This window comes from Corythoichthys intestinalis, chromosome 7 (assembly GCF_030265065.1).
Source record: "Corythoichthys intestinalis isolate RoL2023-P3 chromosome 7, ASM3026506v1, whole genome shotgun sequence".
NCBI classification, from domain to species: Eukaryota; Metazoa; Chordata; class Actinopteri; order Syngnathiformes; family Syngnathidae; genus Corythoichthys; species Corythoichthys intestinalis.
The window spans coordinates 6,494,140-6,518,890 of NC_080401.1; the positions used below are offsets into that span (position 1 = coordinate 6,494,140).

The 24,751-nt window shown below is 39.7% G+C and overlaps 1 protein-coding gene across 1 annotated transcript in view; it reads left to right on the plus strand.

Annotated features, from left to right (window-relative positions):
* The window catches only part of adcy1a (adenylate cyclase 1a), a 136,554-nt gene extending 112,193 nt beyond the window's left edge, over window positions 1–24,361 (plus strand). Inside the window, exons 16-20 of the mRNA XM_057840746.1 lie at window positions 4,661–4,807; window positions 9,273–9,371; window positions 9,747–9,861; window positions 13,662–13,786; window positions 19,955–24,361. Coding sequence (XP_057696729.1) covers window positions 4,661–4,807; window positions 9,273–9,371; window positions 9,747–9,861; window positions 13,662–13,786; window positions 19,955–20,284 — 816 coding nt within the window. The 3' untranslated portion in view covers window positions 20,285–24,361. The remainder of the gene's footprint in view (window positions 1–4,660; window positions 4,808–9,272; window positions 9,372–9,746; window positions 9,862–13,661; window positions 13,787–19,954) is intronic.
* Window positions 24,362–24,751: the final 390 nt, after the last annotated feature.

The following is a 24,751-nucleotide window of genomic DNA, read 5'->3' on the forward strand; positions in this document are numbered from 1 at the left end:
TAATAAATTTCCGAGCGAGGCGCCAACTATTGAAAGGGAGGCATGCGAAGCAAGCAGCGGCCGGTGTCGTGCCGAAAAATGCAGAACACTGGTTGGTTTGAGCGAGCGACTTTGAAACGTGCAGAATGAATCTAAAACTACATTTAGCACAAGATAATGCATTATTTCATTAACTCAAGGAAGAAGATGAGTCGTATTTGTCGTTGTTTTCCTCTGATGAATCGGCGTCTCGGCGAGTAGAAGTGACATAGAGCGCAAACGGCGAAAGAGTAGGCTGTGTGACGTTGTGTGTGATGCAGCTCCGTGACCTGTTCAAGAAGCTTTATTGAGTGCGCAAAAAAAAAAACAAAAAAAAACTTTATTGGGTCGCATGCCGGAAAAATGTGAATGGAACTACTTGTCAATATTTTTTAAAATACTTTTTTTCAATGTTACATATATTTTTTCTTCACTATAATCTTTTTGATGTTTATGTAGATGTGTGTGCGAGAAGCTTGATTGCATGTACGTATATACTTTTGATAAGGTGATGGGTACAACACCTAACTTCACAAAGAGATATCTTCCTAACCCTTTTTGTGTTAGATGATATATATACTTTTTTTTTCTCACTATTTTGCACCCTATATAGACTGTTTTGACCATAGTATGTGTAAAGGCCAAAAACGCCTTTGACCATACCTGCTGTTTGTGTTGAATTGTCAAACATAAAACTATTCAGTCTTATTTTTTTTTTATTGAATGTTTATCCTAACAAGTTGAATAAATATTATCAAGCTTCAAAACGGTTGGTCGAGCATGTTTGGTTGTCAATGGGACGCCAACATTACAAATTTTGAAAAAATATTTTGGGATTTTTTTGTCTTTTTGGGTCCAAAATGTGGATTATAATTGGTCAGTGAAGAAAACAACAGTTTAGACATGAAGTTCAAGGTGTCCTGAAAAAAGGGACCCAATTTGGCCATTGTAAACAATTTTTTCTTTGAAATATAAAGGCAACATCAAATGCATGCAAATTCGGCCAAAATAGGCTTAGGTGTTAAAGGGTTAAACATGTAATTAGTTGGACTATACGGCATGTCGGCCACACTAGTATGCCTATTATCCGGATTAGTTGTTAGACGGAAAACGTAGGCGGGTAATGTTACCCGCCGCCTACGGGCCGCCTAATATGGACTGCTGTCTCCGTACAACATTCGGATATTCAGGAAGGAACGTCATTCCGTCGCTGTTTTTAGTACGCCATGACAGCATGTAAACAATGGAGGCGGACGATTGCGACGTGGCATTCCTGCTCTTTTCTTTTCTACACATTTTTCTTGAACCTTCAAACTACATCTCAATAACATGCTTTAATTCAGTCCACATTTGAGGTGGAGATGAGCGTTTTTTACGGAGCTTGTTGCCTCAACTCAGCCAGCTGCGGAGCTGGCCCATCCCAACTCAATGCTGACCGAACATAAGTACTGTATATAAAAATGCATAGAGGAAAATTAAACCCCGAAAAGTGACCTGCGTGGTACCCCCAGTCAAAGAGGCATGCGATCAGTTTTTTTTTCTCTGCCTGTCAAAACTTTTGCCACTTCTCGGATCACCACTTTTATGCGCAAGCAGCCTGGTTGCGGCCTCTAGGAAATATACCCAGCGCCACAACATATGCTTCTAATTGTTATTTTCCAAGTGGTGAGACCGCAACTGAGCATCGATTGTAACATCCCAGTAATGATGTCAGGCTTTTGTTGTTTTATAAAGATTTATTTCAATCACAACTCAGCTCCTGCTCGTAAAAGCCAAGCGTGCTCTCACTTCCATTCTCGCTCCTGCATGACGCTTTCGATTGCGATCACGGAAAAAACAGTGATCACAAAATAATGACAATCTAGAAGGTGTAGTACTGTAATTTCAAAATTTGCCGCGGGCGAGGAATGAGTTTCCGGTTCAGAGGTAAACCGCGTGGGCGATGATGTAACACATGAGGCTTCTCCATTTTACGCATGCGTAGTTTGCGCAAATGCAGGGACGTCCTTAAACGCACCCACCGCTGGACTGGCCATCGGGCATACTGGGCATTTGCCCGGTGGGCCGATGGCGATTTTGGGCCGGTCCTGATTTTTTTTTTTTTTTTGTCTTTTTTTTCCCCCTAACGGCATTAATCACATTGGCACACAAAAGTGGTAGATCGGCCCATCAGTCAATATTGGTTATGAGCTGGACCAATTACAAACGAGGGCCGATGCCCCCTCCCTCTTGATCAGAGGTATCAGATATACATTAATCAGACATACAGAGAGAGGAGATTTAAAAAAAATGGATAACTACAAGAAAAGGAAAGGAGGCGCGGAAAAAATTAGAGATAGAAAGAGACAAGCCCTTCATGCGGATGCCGCTAAATGTGTTAAAATAACACAGATGTTTGCCGGTGGCGGAGCTTCCTCTTCAGCGACAGCAGCAACCGCAGGTTACGATGGCGGGGGTGGCCGTCAGGTGGATGAGGGGAAGGGGAGGCAGGAGGAGAGACCCGCGGCCGCCGGCGGTCCGAGTGGAGGGGAATCTGAACTTCAGGTAAGAAGTGTTGAACTGCAGTCTATCTGGTTCAGATATGAATTAAGCGTGGGTGTAGTTTATTTTCATTGAGCTCGCTAACTCTTAACACCGCCAGTAGGTATAATTAGGCCGTTAAGCAATTTAGCTAGCTGTGCATGCAAACTAACATGATGGGGTTTCTCTAATGCTGGACGGTTTCTATGATGCTATTCTAGTTTTAATTATGTTAGTGCTTAAGTAACTTTATTTTATTAATTTAGTTAGTTAAGTATTATCTCTATTTGGTAGGTAGTTAAAAACTTTATAAGGTCGAGTGGACGCGCCGGCACGTCCGAGCACATAACTTTTTTTTTTGTAATACAACACAGGCAAGATCTAGCCTGGTAGTTTCCATTCAAACTTCTGTCAAAAGTGCGAAATCTCAACTATATGACAGTTTATGAGTGGTCTCAATTGGCTAAGTTAAACCATATTTATGATAAGTCGATCACTCCATACTTTTCATGATTATTTGTTTCACCTTTGAAGAGATTGTGCTATACGGTCGTATGATTCAACTGAGTAAAAATACCATCACTGTGATCATCAGAGCAAGTCCATCAGGTGACATTCTTTTTCACCTCTGTCTCCTTTCACTTTGAAGGTTCCCATGTTTGAGGAAGCATTTGGTGTTGCTGTGCAAAGTGTTGCTGCAGTGGAAGTTCAAGGTTACTGTTTATTGATATGGTAAGTACATTAGTCTGTGAAAATATCACTTAATTACTTCTGCTAAGTTGGTTTGTTTGTGTATGGTATAATTCAAAAAGTTATGGACGGATCTTAATGAAATTTTCAGGAAATGTCCACTCTGGGACAAGAAAGAGATGATTCAATTTAGATTTAGAGGTGATCCGGATCACTGTCTTGATCCAGGATTTTTTTGAAGGATTCTTTATCATTGCAGGATAGGGCGATTTTCACCATATGTGTATGCAACTCCAAGAAAATTGCCCAGATTGCTTGTAAAAAAAAAAACACCATGGCCATGGTAGTTGCTATGAAATGACACATTATGATTTGAATTCTGCCAATATTCTGGGTACTGTGATCCAGTACATGAGAAAAATAGGGGCTTATCACATTTTTTTGACACAGTGAGGTAACAGATGAGGGTACAGACATACAAACAGGTCTGTGCTCTCTGAGTGTTTTTATAGTTACAGTCTGTAATTTACACATTTTAATATTCATCTCAACTCTGTGTCCTATTTTTCAGGATCCCATCATATTTTGTTCATTGTTTGTTCAGGAGTTTGCCCTAAGTAAGTACTATATGGAGCATATGATGCAACTATTTTCCCAGATTTTTCTAGAAACCAGTACTGTGATCATACAAGTCCATAAAGTGTTATTCTTTATCACTTATCTTCCTCTGTCTCCTTTCACTTTTTAAAGGTCTCCGTGTTTGAGGGCCTATTCTGTGGATATATTTATTTGCACTTTTATTGATGCAGTAAATAAATAGTCTATGAAAAAAATCACTAAATCTGTCATTTATTCATTTTAATATATTCATCAATGATCATGTCTCACCTCTATTCCGTATTAATCCCTGTCCTAATTTCAGGATCCCATCATACGTTGTACATTGTTCAGGAGGTTAACTAGACCATGCAGCCTTTTGATATCCGCTAAGTACTGTATAGAATATTGGTACTGGAAGGGTGGTGTATGTTTAAGTTTATGTTTAAGTATATATACACCAACAAGACAGTGTGAAAGCATTGTCACAAGAAAGTTTGTTTTCATTCATAGGCTTAATTGTCTTTCCATCAATACCTGGTGGGCCGGTCTCGGCTCAAAATGCCCGGGCCGATTTTTTGTCCCAGTCCAGCCCTGAACGCACCTTAAACGAAGTATGGACAGGTATAAAAATAGTCTGCAAAATACTTTGGAGAAAATTATCTGTCCTAGTGTAGACGTAGCCTGAGTGTTACAAAATTAAATTTTTACACCCCAAATGTCTGAAATGAACTTGACATTTTGCTGCTCTTGTTGTTTTGCTCATTTTAAATGTCTGACTATATTATCAGCAGAAAATTCAACCCCCTAATCTCGCTCTCTCTCTCTCCAACAGGATTTATACTATCAGTCCTACTCTCAGGTTGGAGTACTGTTTGCTTCGATTGCCAACTTCAATGACTTCTATATTGAGTTGGATGGGAATAACATGGGCGTTGAGTGTTTAAGGCTACTCAATGAAATCATTGCTGACTTTGATGAGGTGAAAGCAATATTTTACTATTCATTGATGTAGTTAAGCAGTTTGTGAATACATTTAAGATATACATTTTTTAAGGCATACATTTTTTTTCTTTTAAAACTACTGTATATGAAAGCTGCAGTACACTCATAAAAAATGGTTATACTGATGATAAAGTGGCTAGGCATGTGTGCGCTATGCATGTGTGTGCGTATTTTATGCAATGCATATATGCACAATATGGGCATATGTGTCTGTATCCACCGTGGCAAGGAGTCCATTATTATGTAGCCAAATACAGTAAATATTTTGCATTTATTTTGATTAAATTAAAATTGTGTACATTTACAGTGAAGTTCTTTTTTTGTAAAACCTCTATGCTCGTTGCCTGACAAAGTAAAATGAAATTAAATCAGTCTCATCTTCAATAACAGCAATTCAAATTTGCCTTTACAAGTAGTTGCTGAAACAGCAATAAGAAACGATTAGCATTTACCAGTTAGCGTCCGCAAATCATCAAAAACAATCTACAGCTGAAACTAATACTCGAGCAATTCGAGTAACTCAAGATTAAAAACTGATCCGAGTAATTTTATTCACCTCGAGGAATCGTTTAATTTTGCTAGCTCTTAGCTTCACGTTTTGCCCGGACAACTTTTAATGCGGGACAACGCGCTGACATCACTTGCGTCGAGGAAGTAGCAATAAAAAATAAACACCTTACTGCAGCCGACAGCCGCTATAAACTCCCCGACGTTGCTAAAAACTACGCCCGCATGATGCTATGGTGGTAGCAGGTAGCGTCTGATGTGTCTCATAGATATCACATTCATGTAGAACTAGATGCGTAAGGACAGACTCGGCGGCTTTAGTAAACAGCCACCATTTTAAAGCAGTAGACTTCTCAGCGCTAATAACTAAGATTAACGTTACTGTCACTCGCTCACGTAACGTTAGCCCTGCGGAGGGCTTGGTTTCTATTAATTATGACCACTGTCAATGCGTGGCTAACGTGTCTTACATACATGCTTTATTTAATCTGTGAAAACATAGCGCTGTATAGTGATGAGGGTGTAAAATAAAAACTTTCTAATGCTAACTGTCAATTTTAGCACAGTAGTCATTGCTGGATAAAACACCAAATGGCACTGGTACCTAATGTGCTCCAATACAGCAGGTATCATACATTTATTTTGAACACTGCATAAACTCGAAATCCTATCGGAATTTACAGTTTAGACCAGTACTTCTCAAATAGTGGGGGGCGCAGAGCGATGCTGGGGGTGGCGCATGTGACCTTGGGGAACGTACTTTATTGCGGTACTAGAATAAAGTGTAATTGTACATCCACTCAGTGGGTGGCAGTGCTGCTCTCATTTTCAGCGTTTTCAGCGCAATATTTTTGAACCAAACAAGAGCACACAGATAAGAACACTGGAGATATAAAAAGCTAAGACAAGGAAATATGACGAAGCGTATGCAGTATTTGACTTTTGGCTTTGACTTTTAGTACAGTGGGAGATGAGGAAAGACCGGTCTGTTTAGTTTGTCTAAAAATGTTCGCAGTGGACACCAGGAATTATTTTTTTCAGCAGAAATGTGCCGAATATGGCCAACAATCCTCCCGCTTTGTCAGTGTTACATCAGTAAACCAGCGAGCACTGTCATATAATCATATAAGGTGGCTTACCAAGTTGCTCAGTGCAAAATAACTCCACAACATATGAAAGCAGCTGATACAGCCAGCAGCAAAAATAAACTGTCACTGTCCAATGACACAGTCGTTTTTGTTCTATTAATTGTTGTTTTTTCGGTCTAATTGTTTGGCATATTGTCCTCGTGAGTTAATGTTGCTAATCAATTTTAATTGATTATTTATTGACTTTTTTAAATTGTTTTTTTTCAGTATTAAACTGTGAAAAAATCTTGAGTGTATTTTTACAGTATGGATGAGTATACAGTTGTGGTCAAAAGTTTACATACACTTGTGAAGAACATAATGCCATGGCTCTCTTGAGTTTCCAGTTATTTCTACAACTCTGATTTTTCTCCGATAGAGTGATTGGAACAGATACTTCTTTGTCACAAAAAACATTCATGAAGTTTGGTTCTTTTATGACTTTATGATGGGTTAACAGAAAAAGTGATCAAATCTGCTGGGTCAAAAATATACATACAGCAACACGAATTAGCAATTTCTTGTGAGTGATTATTGACTTGAACAATCATTGACTTGAACAAGTCAGGAAAGTCACTTGGAGCCATTTCAAAGCAGCTGCAGGTCCCAAGAGCAACAGTGCAAACAATTGTTTATAAGTATAAAATGCATCGCACTGTTTTGTCACTGCCACGATTAGGAAGAAAACGCAAGCTATCACCTGCTGCTGAGAGAAAATTGGTCAGGAGGGTGAAGATTCAACCGAGAATCACCAAAAAGCAGATCTGCCAAGAATTAGAAGCTGCTGGAACACAGGTGTCAGTGTCCACAGTCAAGCATGTTTTGCATCTCCATGGACTGAGAGGCTGCCGTGCAAGAAGGAAGCCCTTGCTCCAAAAGCGGCACCTCAAGGCTCGCCTGAAGTTTGCTGCTGATCACATGGACAAAGATAAGACCTTCTGGAGGAAAGTTCTGTGGTCAGACGAAACAAAAATCGAGCTTTTTGGCCACAATGCCCAGCAATATGTTTGGAGGAGAAAAGGTGAGGCCTTTAACCCCAAGTACACCATGTCTACCGTCAAGCACAGTGGTGGTAGTATTATGCTGTGGGGCTGTTTTGCTACCAATGGAACTGGTGCTTTACAGAGAGTAAATGGGATAATGAAGAAGGAGGATTACCTTCAAATTCTTCAAGATAACCTAACGTCATCAGCCCGAAGATTGGGTCTTGGGCGCAGTTGGGTGTTCCAACAGGACAATGACCCCAAACACACATCAAAAGTGGTAATGGAATGGCTAAATCAGGCTAGAATTAAGGTTTTCGAATGGCCTTCCCAAAGTCCTGACTTAAACCCCATTGAGAACTTGTGGACAATGCTGAAGAAACAAGTCAATGTCAGAAAGCCATCAAATTTAACTGAACTGCACCAATTCTGTCAAGAGGAGTGGTCAAAGATTCAACCAGAAGCTTGCCAGAAGCTTGTGGACAGCTACCAAAGAGCGCCTAATTGAAGTGAAAATGGCTAAAGGACATGTTACCAAATATTACCGCTGCTGTATGTATATTTTTGACCCAGCAGATTCGGTCATTTTTTCTGTTCACCCATAATAAAGTCATAAAAGAACCAAACTTAATGAATGTTTTTTGTGACAAAGAAGTATCTGTTTCAATCACTCTATCAGAGAAAAATCAGAGTTGTAGAAATAACTGGAAACTCGAGAGCCATGACATTATGTTCTTCACAAGTGTATGTAAACTTTTGACCACAACTGTATATATATTTTTTTACTTTATTGTAAGTTGATCTATATTAATTTGTTCTTTAATATTAAAAAGAACACAATGTTATGCAGAGGAGTTTTCTATATACAAATAGTATATTTATTTACAGTGGTGGCAGAGAGTTGGGGGGGCGCGGAACGTTTATGTATTCCTGGGGGGGGCATAACAGAAAATAATTGAGAAGCACTGGTTTAGACTAACTTAACTAGAACTTAAAAATAGCTTGACACAAATAGAAATTCAATTGACACACGTGGGAAAAACACCTAAGTTTTAAGTGATGTCTGTTATCAAGCGTAATTAAATTTTTAGGTAAGAAATATATATATATTTTAATAAGATGTAGAAGTTTTTTGAGTGAAAACAGTGAATTAGTCTATATTTATTCTAGTCACGTCCGAGATGCAATTGTTGGCTGTTTTCAACAATGTACATCGAAATTAAAGGCATTGATTGTCTGAAAATGGTTCAATATTAGATGAAATGTCTTGTTTTCTCATGTATATTTATAATTGCCCTTTACCTAAAAAGAAAAATGTTTTCTCCGATTACTCGATAGAATTTTCAGTCGATTACTCGATTACTAAAATATTCGATAGCTGCAGCCCTAAAACAATCACATAAACGCGCCCCAAGTATTCAACCACAATGAAAATCGCACAGTAAACAGTACAAAAGAGGTTATATACAGCCGTCGCCTCTGGATGCTTCACAAGCAACAAATGTGCGCGTAGGCTGTCTTCTCTGTCACTCGGCTGCTCTGTGTGTGGGGTGGTCGGGCACGTCACTGCATAAACTTGCTTCCTGTTCTACGCTTCCTACCCCAAAATAAAAGCATGCATCACAAAACAAAAGTTAACATTTAAAAAGAACGACGAGACGCAGGCGCTGTGTAGTCGAAATCGCGTAAGTCGTATCCGTCGTATCCCGGGGACTACCTGTATATGTTGTATTGGCTTGGGTATTTTTTCATTGTGTTTGAGGGCATGTATAAAAACTGTTTTATCGTAGTGTGGTGACAATCATCTCCCTATCTTTCTCTCTAGCTAATGGATAAAGAGTGCTACCGAGACATTGAGAAAATTAAGACGATTGGCAGCACATACATGGCTGCAGTGGGTCTTGTTCCTACATCTGGCTCAAAGGTACTCATTCCATATCTGTCCATTAAAAGATCAGAATAAAGCATGCTCATATTGCTCATAGGAAAGTCTTTTCATGGTGGTCTATTGTTTTGTTGATATGACAAATCCACTGCAAGGGATTATTGACCTCTGTAGTATTATACTTCAGTATTTATGAAAAGTGTTATAACTGCCAGAGTGTACAAATGAATACAACTTTTAGAATGAAAAACAGCAAGCACAAACCTGTAGATACCATTTTTTTTTTATCTCCGCAAAACAGCAAAATCATGCTGGCTTCGACTGTTTAGCTCATTCATTAGCATACGTATTTGTGTTTTATGTGTGATATTTATATTGTGTGTGTTTCATCTTTGTGCGTCTGATGTTTTTCAGGCAAAGAATTCCATCATTTCACATCTATGCACAGTAGCAGATTTTGCCATTGAGATGTTTGATGTTCTGGATGCAATTAACTACCAGTCTTATAATGACTTCGTTCTTAGAGTAGGTGAGTAAAACACACATACACAAAAACACACCCTGACCTATTGCACTAGACACTATTGGCACTAATTGCCGGAAGGTTTGCTCGGAAATGCATCAGAGAGAGAGCGTTCTGTACAGGAAACTCGTCACAGCGAGACATGCACTTCTGGGTTCCATTGTGCTGAGGATCCTGTGGGGAGCCCTTGTTCAGTCACAGCATAGCATGGTGTACACAGAGTCATCCTGTGTCCAGACTGTACGGCTCCATGTAGAGAGACCATGTGTGTGAGCCAACTTGGTAGAAATTATTAATGTAATTTATTTATTTTGTTTTATTTGACGTATTTATGTCTCTTGCAAATTACTATTTACAAAATGTGCAGAAAGAAAAACAACAATTAGACCATTAGAAAAATCATAACTCCAAAGATTCATTCCAGAGGTCAACAAAACCTTAAAATGGCTTTCATACTTCCGAGCACAGATGTCCTGGCCTTGGCCCACTACTCAAAGCAGGGCACGGTGGCCAGTGATATGCACCCTGCTACTTGCTGGCAACCAGTTTAGGGTATTCCCAGCCTCCTGCCCATATTCAGTAGAAATAAGTTTCAGCACCTCCATGACCCTCGTGATATACGATAACCTCGGCTCATGGTTTCACTTACAAAATATCACTAATTACCTTGTCGCATAAACCCTTACACATCTAAAAGAAGTGAGTAAACATCGTATTTTGTATAATGTAAAATACTGGGATCATGGCACACGTTTTAATACGGAGGTGACTTTCATTTTGCGGCTGATTGTCCACCGAAAATGCCACTCGGCCGACGACCGGCGGCTTGTCGCACACCCTCCCGCTGGGAGAGCGCTATACTCTGCTTATTACCCTCTACGTGTGCCCGGTGTTCTGTCAAATGTTCAACCCCATCAGAAATTGCAACTTTGTGTTAAAAACGGCCGCGAATACAGCAATCACAAAGTAAACACTACAAACTTTCTTTAAATAAAGGACTATTTACTTACATTTGATCATGGACGAACAAGTACAAAAGTTCTCAGACACATCCTGCCATGTTAGCTGCACAACAACTGCACGCCGATCTCTGTTTACGTCTTCGCCATGTAGTGAAGCATTATTTTACACCATATTCATGTTGACCATGTGGCAGCCACGCGCTCCTCCGACGGCGGCCGGTTTGTCCAGCGGCACTCTCCAGCTGCTTCCCCAGTGAGCTCTCCTGTCCGTAGAAGGGGAACAAGCTGTAACTTGCTCGCCACCGGGCAGGTCGCCGATTGGCAAAGACAATCGACAATCCTGCCGCCGTGTGAAATGATCGGGCTAGTTTTATGTGATTTTTCACTTCGAAAAGGGAAAAAAAGACTTTGAGACATCACTCGGTTCGGGTTAGCATGTGGGCTAGCTGTCACGCCTCTTGTTTTGTTTACATTCTCTGAAGCTGGGGCAGGGAAATGACAAAAGCCTGACTTACTACGGTGGCATAAAATATCGTTCGGGAGGTGCGACTGTAAAGGTAAAGTCAATAGTTTTGACCATTATGGAGTAATTTTGCCTTGTCATACTAAATAAATGCATTTTCATTATTTTATATTCTATTTAGCACAAGACTGTTATTTGTCATGACCATACCATTTATTTAACAATTGGGGCCAAATACTTAGATAAAAAGAATATCCTGTAAAATATTGGAGTAGAATGACTGAAACAATGACATTTTGCGGCTTTCTTCGTTGCATTTTCCTTGTTCTGAATAATTCCCTCTCAATGGGTTGAATTCTAAATACCGTAATTTCCCGAATATAACGCGCATTTTTTTCCCCCAAAATCAACTTGTAAACTCATGGTGCGCATTATAAACGGGTACATGGATGGAGACAGAAATATATATGTATTACATATATATATAAACCGATTTTTTTTCATTGACACGGCCACGTTGTGTTGAAGAAACGTATGCGGCGACCCGTTGCCGACCATTACGGTACGTGACGTCACCATTTTGTTTCGGTAATACTTCACACTAATCGGCCGAATGATTTCGTCTGTGTTAAATTCTGCTTTTTTCACTCTTCATAAAGCACAGAATTTAGTTTCTTGAACTCATTTGAGTCGACGTTTATTGCAGCTCCACAATTCGGAGGATAACAATTGTAAGGACACACACTTCTTGTGTCCGTCAACTATATCGGTCCCTCGGGAAACTCAAACCCAAATAACAATAGTTCAGTAGTTTTACCGTATCAATCCATGGAAGAAACATTTATTCATCATGAGGAAACGAGCAAGTTATACAGCAGCCTTTAAAAGAAAAGTCACATCCGTTTTGTTTTCTCCTAGATTCTGGTAAGTTGGAGAAGTTGTCAAATCATATTATTACCGTAAATATTGTCAGTTTACGGTAATGTTTTGAACTACCAATGTGCTATGCTTGTGCTGTGTTTCACCAGTTAGTAAAATGACATCTCTGTATCTGTACACGAGCTCTGTTTTCTTGTATTCTTCTATTTATTGGTGCTAAAATTAGGGTGCGCGTTATAAACGGGTACAATAATTTTCCCCAAATTTTACAAGTAAATTTGGGGTGCGCATTATACACGGGTGCGCCTTATATTCGGGAAATTACGGTAGGATGAAACCATTACCCTGCCAACGTCATCCTGATGTTGGGGACGCGAGAGCCCTATAATGGTAGGCGTGGCTAAACAGCGGATTAAAAGATTTAATTTCTCGTCATCTGCACTTTGCCAAATTGTTGTATATAGTCGAGTCGTCTCAAAATATGATTTTAATTCACATAATAATGCTATTTAAGCCTTTTTTTTAATCCTGTCGTACGCACTTTAAATGTTATTGCAACACACAGTGGTCGTTATATTGTGAAATAAAGTTTCATTGGATTTCAAAGGTATCTACGAAATTTTATCTTCCGTATTTACTAAAAGATCGTTTGGGAAAAAAACTATATCCCGTAATTTTCGCACTATAAGGCGCACCTGACCACCAACCAAATTTGACACGAAAACGGAATTTGTTCATAGCAGCCATGCACACCAATTTGATGTCGAGTGCGGCGTATGGTCTGAGCACTAACAGGCTAAGCCCCCACCTCTTCAATCTGTGCAGCAATGCTGACTGCACTCCTGTAACAAGTCACATGACATTATGGAGGGAAAATGACTAGCATTACTCAATTTGGACTTTTAGGGATGTACGTAGTTTCTATGGAGTGTAGTCACTTTTGTTGCCAGGGGTTTAGATATTAATGGCTATATTTTGAGAGGAAAAATAATTAACTCTATTATATAAGATGTACACCGACTACTCTTCATTGTGTCAAAGTGTCATTTTGTCAGTGTTGTCTCATGAAAAGACATACTTAAATATCTGCAGAAATGCGAGGGGTGTACTCACTTTTGTGATACATTGTATTCCGTAGTATAATGAAATAGCAGATGTGCATACCAATTACTGAAGAGAGCAACCATTTAGTTTAATTATACCTAATTAATAAATAACTAAATTAAATGACAAATAATATACTGTACTTACCATCAATGCTGAGAGATGGTGGACGAGACACTGTTACGCGAACTAAAAAAAATACTAAACGACTGGAGAAAAAACAGCGGACGAGACACGCGTCGTAACCTCGAAATCACATAATTCGGGTACGTGGTAACCCAGGGACTACCTGTGCTTAGATTTGCATCCTGGTGTGGTTTACTGTACTACTACTATACTAGACTACTTTGCAACTATAAAACACAGCTTCCAGAAGTTTTTGTTTTGTTTGTGCTCAGGAATCAATGTAGGTCCAGTGGTCGCAGGCGTCATTGGTGCCAGAAGGCCTCAGTATGATATCTGGGGAAACACAGTGAATGTAGCAAGCAGGATGGACAGTACTGGAGTACAGGGAAAAATACAAGTAAGTGCTGCACACAGCAATGACACTCTTCCTACTATATTTTGATACATGGTAGGAAAGTAAGGCTTCTTAAAGAAGTAAATCTTGGTTTGAACCAGTGTTGTTTTCGTCAACGATGACGATAACGAAAATATTTCGTCAACGAACATTTTTTTCATGAAGATGACGACAGGATAACAAGCTAAAACTGTGTTTTGGGAAACTAAAGCGTAACTAGATGAATGCTAGTTTTCAACTGATGAGACGAGAACGAGACGAAAATGTGCTATAATTTCCATTACGTGTTCACAATGTGTGACATTTAATGTGTAGTTAGCCTGCATCCTAGCAGTGTCTGGTTATGTCACTCATGTGACGTGCTGCGCTGCCCCCCCCCTCCCAATACTCACCAGTGTGTCTTCTCCAGTCTCCATGCAGGCTACCACACAGGTAGGATTTGCTTTGTTATCTTGGCCAAAGAGAATATGCAATGTTGCTTTAGCCTTTAAGGCCTGTGCTGAGTGAACATCACACACTTAATGTAACTTGTAGCTTTAGCATAGCAGTCGCATTTGCATTAGGCTAATGCTAATGGCGAGCATCCTCTTAAACTCTCGGGCAAGTTTATTAAAAAAAAAAAAAAAAAAATCAAAATTAGTCTTGAGTTTCGTCAACAAAAACTAGACAAAGAAACACATTTTGAGATGACTAAAATATGACTAAGACAATAAGTGTTATTGTCAAAAAGACTAAAACTAAGACAAAAATTAAAAGGGCTGCCAAAAACAACACTGGTTTGAACGTTCTTTGTGTGGAGTTTATGTTTTCTGTATGCTTTCCAAGTACATCTCCTTCTTATTCCATGAAAACAATTAACTGTCTATTGGAATGACTCCGAGTGTGAAATTTGTTAGTATGTATCCGCCTGCTTCATCATCTTTAGCTTTTCCTCACCAGGGTCATGAGGGTAATTGAGCATATCCCAGCTAATTATGGGCAGGAGGTACACTCTCAACTTCTTCACAGCCAATGGCTGAGCGCATGTAGACAAACAATCTATCACACATACGATCATACCTATGTTGAATTTATTATTAATATTATTATTTTACCTATCCTGTCCAGCTACTTTGACATGGAGAATAGGAATCTGAGTATCCTTATGGTCTGAACAGATTTAATGTATCACATGGGAGTTTGAATTACTCCCATTGGGGTTGTTCATTGTATTTAATTTATTCGGAGAAATCAGCTTACAGTAAGGGGTTTATGGGGGACAGAAAGGAAGGAAGCACACAGTAGAGGAGAAGAACAAACTACAACGAAAATACATTATTAAACAGAGAAGCTACCTATGACCTTATTGGTGCTATCGTTGTCTACGTTTATGGACACAATAACGGGGGCCTGATAACCGATAACATCCTATTCTATGCCTACCTGATCGCTAATCCTAGCACCGACAATCTCATCTACCAGAGTGTGTCTAATTGCACCCAGTCATGCGTGAACCCACTCAGATGTGTGATAGTCCTGCAGAACAGTGGAAATGATGCATTTGAGGCAAATGAGGCAAACCCTTCCCCCCGCAGCTCCAGCAAAGGGGCCACCGTTATCCCCCCAGCCTGGGACCATCGGTGCCCCCATTAACCGGCTCTCAGGGAAAGGACGATGGGATGCGCCACAGCCCCCACGGTTGCCCCCACCAACGCCCACCCACCCGGACTCCCAGCCAATGCTGCAACTCCCCCAGTGGAGGTGGTACACCGCGGTATGCCCACGGCTCACTAGGCTTAAGAATTCCAACCCGGAAGGGGTGACACCCTGCCTGCAATCCGCACAAGGGCCTGAGGAGAATGCCGGAGGACAAAGGAATACCGTATTGGCCCGACTATAAGACTGTGTTTTTTGCATTGAAATAAGACTGAAAAAGTGGGGGTAGTCTTATATTCGCGGTCTAGACATTATACCCATTCACGACGCTAGATGGCGCCAGATATCATTGAAGCGATGTTCTGTCATGACAGATCTCAGCTACTCTCAAGTTTAACCAGTTTGCATTATTTTATTGCAATGTTTTTCCTCATTCAGATTTGTTTCAAGACTACAATTACAGTTAGACCTCACTTTGATGGTTAATGCAGTTATTGCAATTTTGTTGTTTTATCACAATAGATTGCTTTATTTATTAAATTTCAAAAACCAGAAGCCATTCATTTACGAATGTGATTGCGCTTTAGTTTACATATTTAAATGTTCAGATATTAAGATTTGAATGAGGCAAAATAACATGGTTTTTCTGTCAAATATGTTGTTATAATCATGTTTCAGATGTACTGTAATTATTTTCTGTATAAAAATTAATTTGGTGTTCAAAAAGTCTTTTTTCAAACTTGAGTCTTGAGGGGGTCGTCTTATAATCAGGGTCGTCTTATATTCAGGCCAATATGGTTGTAAGGCAGAAGCGGAAGAATGCTGCAGGTCCCCAACTGGCAGCCACACCTATTGAATATTTAGAATGTTCAATCAACCTAGCATACATATTTTTGAAATGTGGGAGAGGAAACAGGAGTGCCTGAAGTCATCCACTGAGCGAAAATAATTCAATACAAATTCATTTCTGAGCACCCACTTACAAAGATATCACTGTATGATTAAGTGAATAACGTACGTTTGCTTTGACCTGACAAAGTCAGGACACAAACCAGTTTAGACGCCGGTTGAAGGTTTATCTCAGAGATGCCAAGAAAGCCACAGTAATGGGATTTAACTATGTCATTTTTATTTTATCTCATGATTAATACACAAATATGAAAAGGCACTTCTGATGAATTTCCATTTTTTAAATCTGATACAGTGGCACAATGACAGTGATTAGCAACCTGCCTGGCAGTTCTGTGTTCGGTGGTTTCATGTTCTCTCTTGCATTGTTTTTCTCAATATAGTCTGTTTTTTTTCTTACATTTATTGTTGGCGAGATTGAAGACTTTTAATTTTACCTGAGGTGAGAATGGTTGTTGCTCTGGAATTGCAGGATGTACCAAACTCCTAAACCACGGAAACCCAGCAGCAAACTCAACAAACATGAAGTATTTAACTTATCATCTCCAATGTTTCTTGACGGAAAGTTTGAAGTAAATCAGAACAGATAGAAGTTAGTTAAAATATGACCTCATTAAATGCTCAAAATTGGGAAAGTATTGAAAATAAATGGTACACGTATTTGTATTGAACCGTTTCGGTACGGTGTGCTCGGTTCGGAACGGAGGCATACCAAATGAGTTTCTGACGTAATGTAACCCTTAAGCCTGAGTTATGCTCTTGAGTTGTGGTGACGGCGAAGTGATTACGGCGTCAATGAGCTTTCGATAGTTCTGCGGTGAGGGAACGCGTTGCTCTGTAATTCACCGCCAAGCCACTAGAGGGCTGTGGCGTTATGTTTGTACGGTTTTGGGGCATGCTTGGTGACTTCCGCTAGTCTAGTTTAACGGAGAAAAAAATAATGCAAGATGGAATGCTTGATTGTAAATCTTCTGCTCATCAACATTGAATAAATGTTGATCATACAAATGTTGAGGGGCAGGCGATGCAGAAGACGGTTTCGAGGCAGTTTGGCCAACTTTTGATGCCGTACAGAGAGTTCTAGACTCGGGTGGAGAGAGCTAGCTGTGGCGGCTAGCTTCAAACTGGTGTAGAGCACTGCGTCCAAGGTCTGCAAAGCCCTCAAGCCCGATTTGTTTGCCGTGTCCTACAACCAGCCAGTGGGAAGCCATAGCAGATTTCTGGCATCTATGGAACTTCCCAAACTGCGTTGGGAGCCTTGATTTTAATGTTATCATAAAAAGCACCGAGGCATTCTCAATCAGTGATGATGTATCGTGTGTGAACTGTCTGTTATTGAAAATTAAAGCTCAAAACAACTCTTTTGACACCAAATCTGTGCTTTATTCTTCATATACTTGAAGTGTGACATGTAAGTCACAGACTCACAGCAAACATATGTACACAATAAATGATGAAGTGCACCAACCAAAAATACAACATAAAGTGATAAAAAGTTGGCAGTTTTTGGCCGACTGGGTCACCGCTTCGTGTGGCCACTCGATTCCGAACACACACGTCTCGGTGGTTCTTCCATTTTTAATTTTTTTTTTCAATCGCCGACCTTGCCATTTGGCAATCATAATAATGACTTGACGAGACTTGCTCTTCGATGATACTTCTGTCAGGTTGGTCCTTTTTTGCGTGTAGAAAAATAATGTTTTACAATGGCGGTGATTTCGCGCTGAACCGGAAACAACAGTCTGGGCGAACCAATCACAGTCCATTTCCTCCACGTCATATGCGTTGACGTGACACTAGGCTGACGCTAGGGTTTGAAAAATCAATAGAACCGCGTCAGGCTACGACGCAGGGTCGTAAATCGGGTCTTCCTTGACGGCGCAGGTCTGACGTGGAAGTATAACTCGGCCTTTACTTTTCGAGGTCGATCGGGTTACAGTTTCTTTGTGTAGATTATATTTACTCCGTCTTCTGTACTATAATGAGGACCAACACGGTAGAACAGTATATAACCCAGAAACATCAACGGCACGACAACGTGGCCGCCACGAGAACGCAGTGAAACGCGGGCGTTAAAGTCAATCAGCCAATGCACACCAGTCGCAGTGCGGCCGCGTGTTAGACGCGTCCCAGAAGCGGCTCAACGGGACGCACGCAAAAAGAACAGCAGAGTTTATTATTTGACGCGAGACCCGGCCCTCCTGCATCAATACTACTAGCTAGGATCGGGCAGACCGGAAGTCACTCGTGTAAAAATACGATGGATCCGGTCGTTTTTCAAACTAGTATGCTATCGTAACCCACTTTTTGAGTCCATCAGATCTCTTGAGTGGTAGATCGGGGCACAGTTGACTTGTCTTTGTTGTTTTACTACTGTCTTCTCTGCTATAATAATAACCAACACGGCCCCATGTTCAATACAAAACCTCCCTACCACAACAAAACAAGTAGGAACTAATATTTACATAGGAACTAAAGTACAACATAAAATATACAATATAAATTAATACTACATCAAATTTGTAAAATATAAACACAAAATAATTGCCCATTTAAATAAAATAAATTAAAATGAGCTAAAACACCTGTAACTAAATGATAAGAATAATACACAGATCCTGCTTACACAATTAAATTTATTAATTTCTGTGTGGAGCTTTAACTTGAGAAAATCCACCAATAAAGCTTTTGAAAACCGTTTATAAGAAAAAAAAAGATTCATTGAGGCATTTCATTTGTAAAATACATGTTAAAATCTTTGTCATTGGGATTGCTTTTCTCTTTAGCACAAGACTTCTTTTTTCTTCTTTCTTTCAGAAAGAAAGCTGACCAATACGCAGGGTCTGAAAGGCAAGTTGTTGTTGGATTTTCTTTAAATACACGCTACTTTTTGAGCAGAATTCTAGCTTTGTATAGGCTAATGTTCCTATTGTTGAAAGCACAAAAGTGTGTAATAAACAACTAGCACATTTATATGCTGCATTTTGTTTTCTTACTGTACCGAAAATGAACCGAACCGTGACCTTAAAACGAGGTAAGGACCGAATGGAGATTTTTGTGTACCGTTACACCCCTAATACATATGTAAATATATATATATAAAATTTCAAACAAAGTATCGATATGGTATCGGTATCGGCCAATACTGCACAGCCAGGTATTGGTATCGGGGCCAAAAAATAGTATCGGTGCAACACTAGACATAATCAAACCAGTACTTAGATATGTGATTTTATCCATTTATCCCACAAATGTCGCAATAACTGCTGTCAGTTCCGTAGAAAACTATTACAGCGCGATTTGTGCTTGGAACTATTCATGCCTACATGAACCACGTGATCACCCGCGGCGAGCACAGAGAGTGTCACAACTCTCCTTCTACATGGCTCTGGCTAGGAAAAACTTCAGCACCCTCGTAACCCTCGTGAGGATAAGCGGAACGGAAGACGAATGAATGGATAAAAGGTTTCAGGAGATCAGCAAGGTTTGCCAGATTATAGTTATTTCAGCCAACTTTTTCCCCATGTCTTCGTGGTCAAACTCAGTGGCTGACCCCTGGTGTAAGGCCTTTGAAAGACATCATGAAAAATAAGTAAAAATAACCATAAGTCTTTTTTTCTTTTCTAGGTGACAGAAGATGTCTATCGTATCATTGTAAACCACTATAAATTTGTTTGCCGGGGCCAAGTCAGTGTAAAGGGCAAAGGTCAGATGCTTACTTACTTCCTGGAAGAGCGGCGGCAAGGCTGCAGTCTGTCTAGTTCCCTTCAGCAGCCTCGCAATGTGGAACAGCGCTTAAGCGCCTTCGGCCAAGGCAGTGTGTGCACCAGACTAAGCCCGGCACCCACAGTGACCACATATGCTACAGTCAGGACCTCGAGCCCATGCGGGGCAAAACCAACAACCTCCACCAGCACTACTAGGTACTTGCCGTCTGTCCCTACAGCACTAGTGTGAAGAAGAAGAGACAAAGAGATGTTCCTGGCGGTAGGGCACAATGAGGAAGATGGACACCCATCACATGGGAGGCCCAGAGTCAAACCTCGACCGTTCTTAAGAAGCCTCGATTGGACTCTCCCTCCCTGCTCGTGTCCTGTTTGTTGTTTGAAACGTCAGGAACAGGATACAGGATGCGTTGGGTCTCTTTGCTCTGTAGTCAAAAGCCAAGGATGTGTCCAGGGTTATAGAGCAAACTCATGTGTCCACAACTAGAATGCAATCAGCATCCAAACAGGCACAGTTAATAGTGTAGCATGCACGACCCTTGCAAGAGCTGGAAAATTCCTTTAATACCATTAGCTGACCCCTTTCTTTTACCGTATCGAACCAAATCAATGATATGTGACATTGCCTTAGTGACGACATCTCAGAATGAGTTTACCGCTACTTAATGTTGAGTTTTAGAGATGTTATTGATATTACACAGACGATGAATTCTCGCTGGGGCATTGCTGACAACAAGATATTTTATTTTAAAGTAGATGGAGCCAAATGTGTAATTATGCCATAAACTTGCCAAAATGCAACAGGGCGTGGCCTTTAATCATTGCCGCATCAGGGTACGCTTGAGGCCTCTTCATCGTAAACCTCTGATAGCAAATGAGGTCAATTTCATTTGGTGGGGCTAAGCTGCTCAGATAAATGCATGAAGCCACTGCTGCATTCCAGTCATGTTGCTCTTTGTCTGCCTGTGATGCTTGACTTCCAGATTCTTCCTTGTCAAAGTGTAGCAATAAAACAGTATGTGTCCCATAACAGCACATTCATCTCTGCATGCTGTAGCCAGCTGGATCCTCATTTGACCTGATAGTAGAAATAGCTAGCATTAGAATCTGCAAAGTTAGCCATGTAAATCTGTATTTTTGCTGAGTTGAAGCATGGCATAGAAAACTTTTTTCTGTGTCATGTGTGACTCATTCCTAAACAGAGGTGGGTAGAGTAGCCAAAAATTGTACTCAAGTAAGAGTAGCCTTCTAAATAATATTACTAAAGTAAAAGTAAACAATCATCCAAAAATTTATTCATGTACAAGTTTAAAAAAAAGTATTTGTTGAAAAGAATACTCAAGTAATGAGTAAGACTGAGTAACTGCGTACCATGTCTGATTTTTTAAAATAATGTTATATTTTTCTCTGCACAAGTTCATTTATATGACCTGTTATTATTATACTGTACTGTAACCTATTACATGTCTATATGAGGCCAAAAAGATGACGCAAAATCATTCAGACCAGAACAACACTACGAAATATAACCTGTCCAAAGAGCATGAGTGCCCTTCAGGGGAGGGAAAAAAAAAAACGAAACGAAATGTTTCCTCTTATTGGTACAATGGAGTCATGTGGATAATGTTGCGACGTCTCATTGGTGAAACTGAGACAGCCACTGTCGGCATATCTGGCAAAAATAAAACAGAAAATGCTTTTACTTTTTACTTGGAAAGTAAATTGTGAACCAAGTACGTGTACTTGTATTTTCTTACTTAGACACTAGTACTTCTACTAAAGTAGTCTTTTGCACCTGTATCTGTACTTTTACTTAACCCTTCAAGACCTGCAACATGAAGCAATTATCAAAGAATCCCAAAATTTTAAAAATAAGGTCCTAATGAAACTTTTCTTTCCGAATTTGTAAAAAGAAATCTCAAAATGAATATGTGTAATAAGCGCTCTAATATCTATAACCCTAGCTAAATCCTGTTTTTTTCCCCCTCATGGAACCTGCAGATGCATGTGTTGACTTGCATCCATCTTTTTTTTTTTTTTTCAAAAAATTTTCAAAATTCCGAAATTTTAGGTGTATCAAATGTGATATATTTGGCAATAAAGGGTTAAGTTAAAAAAAAAAAAAAAAAAAAAGTGAGTACTCCATTCGCCACGAGGTAGCGGAGTAAATGTAACGCGTTACTACCCACCTCTGTTCCTAATAGAGTTACAACAAAAAAATGAAAAAAAAAAAGTAATGTTTCTTTTTTGGTGGGGGGGGGGGGGTTCTAATAGTATACTATTTTTACAATCTAATTTGCTTTCATATGTAAAATATAACTGCTATCTGTATGTCTTCCCCATGAATACAAATTCTTACTATTTTGTGGGATTGCATGGTATACAATGTAACAATGAACTCTCCTCAAATCTCATGGAGCATGTACTACCTGGGAGCCGCTGGCTATTACATGCATGCATTGATGGAACCTGAACGCAACTCAAGCAGCGGACACTGGTTTATTATAGTATGCATGTGCTATACTGGTAGCAGTCCTCTTGAATGTAAGGTGCTTTCTTGACCTCTGTCTTCTTCAGAAGCTTGGTGTACGAACCTTTTGACAATTGTGGAGGACAGCGGGACACTCGTGTCGGGGTTCCTCTTCCCTGCCCTTGCTATTGTCGGCATTCAATTGGTTTCTAATGTGCCAACCTATTTTCATAAACATATCAAACGTTTGTTTATTAATCTGTAGCACAATGAATGTGTGACTGCAGTAACTGTGGATTTTCTTTGTTGAATGCCTGAATTTCTATTCTTTCAGCTGTGTTTTTATATCGTCTTAAACAGGGAAAATGTTGGTAATCCTTTGGACGCGTTACCTGAGTGAAGTGATGTTGTGCTTCATTTGATATTGGAATTGTTTGACTGACTATATTATAGCTCAAATGCCTGCTTTACATTTCTAAAAAATGTTAAGAATGATTACTTTTATACAATAATTTTGAGTTGGGGGTTATGTACAATATGTCCCTGTAAATTGGTTATTTTCATACTTGATGCAATTGTTGTATTTATTTCTCGCTATTGTACATTGTAGTCTTTTTCGAAACTATATTATAGATGATTCCTTTTGTTTAAGATGTATTTATCAAGATGTTTTATGTGAATCGAAAGAATACAGTATTTTGTATAAGTGTTTGCACTCAAATGATATGGACAAATTGTGAATATGAAAATAAAGCAAGAAGGTATGGTTCACGGTGGGGGACGGTACTTTCTCTAAGAAGCACAAACTACAAAGTTACATAACACTGGAGAAAAACAGTAGCTGACGTATTAAGGAACACTGTGTTTTTCAGAACGAACGTCATTCCTCGACCAGTACAAAACATTGACTGCCCAAAGAGCATACTTATGTGGAGAGAGTAGAAACTGTACAATTACAATAAAAAGTGACTTAACATTTTTGTTAGATCAACCACTTCCATCAAATTGCATTTTGATTGTATAATTTGTGTGTGTGCACGTGTGTTTTCCGTATGTGTTTACCACCTGCAAGATACTGGGCAGATCAAACACAAGCGTGCTAAAGTAAATATTAACACACTCTGAGATAAGGGAGTGGAAATGGGTCTTTTCGGGCCTCATTTATTACCGTGGAGGAGCAACGTAGCCATCCGTCAACAGTCTCAGTCAGACGCGTCATTGCTCTTCTGCATGTGACCAGGATGCTGTGCGGGGTTAACAACAGTGTTACTACTTCCACCCACCCCTCGCGGTTTCCCAATGCCCCTCCTGTGTCATAACATCCTTTACTGGAAATGTTGCTGGAATTTGGACATAAGTGTGGGAGGGAAATAAGGACAGAGTGCTTACTTCTTTTTACAATGCCTTTTTTACAGTGGCTACAAGTTACGATATGGGGTCTGGTGTGATGATTTTACATCATTGGCGGTATAAGATAATGACGTTTGTGTAATGTTTTCTCATATGACATTGTAGCACTTGAGGACTGATGCTAGTGATTGGTTTGGAAAAATGTAAAGTCCAAACATTGTGGCTTGCAATGTTCTACTTAAGTACATACTGTACTGTTTTAGGTTATATTTTTGGGTCACCCTCATTTCGAATGAGTCATTTGAATCATGTTTTCTGCCCAGCTTTTTGCTGTTTTCTTCTCCGTGTCATGCTGAAACTGCTGATTTGTAATATCAGGGTTTGTGATAGTGAGATTTACTTCTTAGTTCTGTACTGATGAAATGCTAAGGGTCGCCAGTTTACAAGTTACGACTAAATGAATGACTAAAAGTAGAAATGCACAGTATTTATGACAGCCTTACTATGTACAGTGTATCACAAAAGTGAGTACACCCTGCAGATATTTAAGTATATCTTTTCATGGGACAACACTGACAAAATGACACTTTGACACAATGAAAAGTAGTCTGTGTGCAGTTTATATAATAGAGTTATTTTCCCCTCAAAATAACTCAAAATATAGCCATTAATATCTAAACCCCTGGCAACAAAAGTGAGTCCCCCCCTCAGAAACTACGTATATCCCTAAATGTCCAAATTGAGTACTGTTTGTCATTTTCCCTCCAAAATGTCATGTGACTCGCTACAGGAGTGCTGTCAGCATTGCTGCAGAGATTGAAGAAGTGGGGGTCAGCTTGTTAGTGCTCAGACCATACGCCGTACTCTACATCAAATTGG